Source organism: Solanum tuberosum, unplaced genomic scaffold (assembly GCF_000226075.1).
Source record: "Solanum tuberosum cultivar DM 1-3 516 R44 unplaced genomic scaffold, SolTub_3.0 scf00277, whole genome shotgun sequence".
NCBI lineage: Eukaryota > Viridiplantae > Streptophyta > Magnoliopsida > Solanales > Solanaceae > Solanum > Solanum tuberosum.
This window is the reverse complement of record NW_006239197.1, coordinates 310,075-313,780: the sequence shown is the minus strand read 5'-3', so window position 1 is coordinate 313,780 and position 3,706 is coordinate 310,075. Positions and strand designations below refer to the sequence as shown.

Below are 3,706 nucleotides of genomic sequence, written 5' to 3'. Positions count from 1 at the left end.
GGGGGGGGTTCTCCTCATCTAATACTAGGAACTACAAACTGGTAAATGAGTGGAAACACATCAAATGGAACACCAGCCTTGTTTATTTGGTCTATTCTTCCACAGACTGAATTGTTCTCATTTGTGCTTTTAACATCGACAATTTTTTTTTTTGAAATAGAACATCGACAATTGAAAATCTTACTTGATGAAATTAAATTGCAGTAGCTATTTAAAAGGATAGAAACTAAAGGAATAAGAAGATACTTTTAAGCTGAGCTTAGGAACAAGCTCTCTTGAATCAAGAGCGTTGTCTGCACTCCAAAGTACAAGCAATCCGTCACTACCACCAGAAACTAGAAGAGACTGCATATACATAGCAAAGGAAATTGCAATGAGATATCAAACAGAAAATATTAGAAGTGCAACAGTCCTAGTCATTCGTTTGTGTAAATTATACAAAAACACAAAATTGTCACTTCCAGCAGTTCTGTCGACAGTAACAAATCTCAAGAGTAAAATTTTCATATTCATCGTAACAACAATTCGTTTTCTTTTATCGAACTCAGTGTTATCAAAGGCGCGCTTAAGCCCTGAAGTGAGGCTCAAAACGTGTTGAGCGCTTCACCTCGCTTTATGTGCGCTTCAGTGTCGTCATCAAGGTTCTAAGGCAAACGTTTCCTTGCCAATGAGCCTCTTATGAAGAAGTGACACTACATAATTGATATTTCACTTTATCATAAAAAAATTTCAATTTCTTCGGTCATATATTTGTCATTCATGTTTATAATTAGTAGTCTTGAACTAAACATATATATTTGTTTTCTTTTCTCCCTTTGCGCCTTTTTTTATTAAAGCCCACACTTTATTTGCGCTTTTCGCTTAAAGTCCCTACGAGCATATGTGCTTAAATGGATGTGCTTCAATGAGCATATGTGCTTGCTATGTGCTTATGTGCACATGTTGAATGGATGGAGAGCAAACACATATGCTTCTGTAATCCAGTTTCATTTTTTTGAGAATGGTAACTTTCTGTAATCCAGTTCCATTTTAAAATGTATTAACTGCAAAGTGAACTAGGTACAGAACCATGCAAGCCAAGGACCTTAGATAGATGTTTCCCTTTTTTCCCTTGCTACTCTCGGACAGAAAAACCAATATTATCCTGACAAATCATTAGCTTCATTTAAGATTTTCTATCTAACAGTAAATGAATTGCCAAGGCAAGAAGTACTCAAGAGAACCTAAGTCCACTTCAATTGAAATGTATGAACCACCACATCTAAAAGTTCAAGTTGTTACTCGTCAAAAAAAATGTTTTAAGTTGTTAGATAGAGAACATCATTCTTCAAGTTGAAGTACTTCATTGTAGATGAAATTTACTTTCAGCTCTCTGGATTATCTCATAAAAACTGGAAAACATACTTTTCACAATCAAGATCTATTATTATTTTTCTGGGGTACTAAACACACAACTGTTGAGTAATGAACTCATATTGAAGTAATTCGACACACTAAGGATAGGGGAAAAAATACATTAGCTATGTTGGAGATCTATGCTGCCACTATGTTTCCTTTACTAGGAATAGCACTTAGGACACACACTTTGTTCTTAGCTAACAAGCCTTAGAAGTCTAAAAGAGAGATGTGATACTCAAATCTCTTTTGGCTGATTCATTCTGCACAAAGAAGATAAATGCACACAATTTTTTATTTTTTTTTGAAACTGGTAACTTTAATAAATGCACGCAAATTGCAAGTTTAACTCATATAAAAGCTGCAAACGATGCACTATATCTTGGCCTGAATAGTACCATCTTTTTATCGAGATACACATCTCAAAATCTATTGAGAAGCGAGAATAGGAAAATTTCAAGCACATTAAAAAAAGGAAACCACTAGACCAAACTTTTTTTTTTTGATGAAGACCAGCTAGAACAAATTAACAAAAACCCTTTTCTAACTTCAACTTCAAATACTCTTCTTTTTTTTCAAACTTCAACTAAATCATGTCCAAACACCTACAAACTCCATATAGCCAAGTATAAATCAAGGACACACTTTTGAAGCCCAGCCTATAACTTGAATTATAGATGGAAACACTAGGTTCCGGATAAAAAGATGAAGTACTAAAATAATTCAAGTCCTACATAGTGTAGGGTGATAAAAAGGGGATCTAAATATCCACTGGAAGCATAACAAGAACCTCGCCAGAAGCAGCCATGAAATTCATCAAACAAGAAATTGCTCCCTTGTGACCTCCTGTGTATCTTCGTGCAAGCTGCAGAGAAGAAGCGGGAGAGTTATTCATCTACTCATTTTGACAATGAATGGAACAAATATCAGAAAGACTTGACAAACCAAATATTCAAAAATGAGACCTTCCATGTTATCATTGAAAGAACTCTAATTACACCATCTGACCCTCCAAAAGCCACAAGAGGGCCATCAACAGCAGTTGTTTTAGACAGGAACACCATACTGCAAGAAATTCATAAGACCAAGCAAATTAAGATAATCAGATATGCATTTTTCCAACATTCTATAACCCAGAAAACAATTTTTGTTAGCAGAACACTAAACACCAATATGACAAAGAAGTATACACCAGCTGAAGAGCAATTTCTGTAATGACTAAAAGGTAGGATAGTAAGCACATTTAGTGAACCGTTGATTAAGTGAGACAAACTTGAGATGCTCTAACTTGACTGGTAGTTGGAAACCCTGATTCAATCAAATAGTAGCCTAGAAAACTTAATTTCGTAGGAAATGGCAGTCTTAAAAAATAGTTGCAAAAAGATAGTTTAACTTTTGGGCGGATTCAAGAAGATTAAATTTGTTAAGAACCATTAAAGTCCAAAAGGCTGGATAACACAAAAAAAGAACTTGATGGATTTAAGACTTGCCATAGAAGTGATCTGTTGTCAAGTTCCTGCTTCGGTACATCGCGACCACGCATCGTCACCAAGTCCAAAAAAATAGCTTTATTCTCACAACAAATAACAAGAAAATGGCGTCCTTTGGTTGATGCAGCAGGAGAAGTAAAAGTTGAAGTGACATGACCAGCAGCTGCTGGAGACTCAGCAGCAGCAGACTGATTACGCCAGAGTTGCCAAAAGCGTACATCATCATCGTAAAAGCTAACCTGCTTTACACTTGAACCATGCACCAAAATGGCATAGTAAGACTCAACAAAGACACTACGGAAACTGGAAAAATATGGAAGTCCGGGGTAAGCATCAATTACCTCCCACCTCGTATGGCTTCTGTAGGTTTCCCTCTAGGCTCTGCATTCAAATATAAAGAGAAGTTTCAAAAGATAGATGACTAAGGAATGTATGATATTCTAAAGGATTACTCTTTTGAAAATGTGTCATGCAATATAATTCACTGACATGAATAAAGTGAGCCAATGTGCAAAAAAAAATTATGGACTCCTATAGGGTTAGTTAGCCCACTACCCACAACATGCATTGCACCTCAATCGAATGCATAATTTGTTCAATACTGTGAGCCAATTCTCACTGATTTACTCCAACCTTAAAAGGTCAAATTCATAGAGTGAATATACATTTGACCAGCACCACTAACCCAAGCCACTAGAATTTAGAATCTCAACTTTCTCGGAAAAAAAACACTCAAAAAGAATTTAGAATTTCAACACAACATCCAATAGGAAACTAAAACAATAGCATCACCAGCTCATACCGACGCCCCCCCGCATCCC

General features: G+C 36.0%; 1 protein-coding gene across 2 annotated transcripts in view; it reads right to left on the bottom strand.

The window, feature by feature from the left end:
* The window catches only part of LOC102597779 (uncharacterized), a 14,056-nt gene that overhangs the window by 7,448 nt on the left and 2,902 nt on the right, over positions 1-3,706 (bottom strand). Inside the window, exons 3-7 of one of the 2 annotated variants that reach the window (XM_006358433.2) lie at positions 3,227-3,266; positions 2,886-3,134; positions 2,361-2,460; positions 2,186-2,260; positions 247-345 (exon numbers count right to left, since the gene is read on the bottom strand). In XM_006358433.2, coding sequence (XP_006358495.1) covers positions 247-345; positions 2,186-2,260; positions 2,361-2,460; positions 2,886-3,134; positions 3,227-3,266 — 563 coding nt within the window. Of the gene's footprint in view, positions 1-246; positions 346-2,185; positions 2,261-2,340; positions 2,461-2,885; positions 3,135-3,226; positions 3,267-3,706 lie in introns of those variants that run through there. The other variant, XM_015313948.1, reaches the window with a different exon arrangement.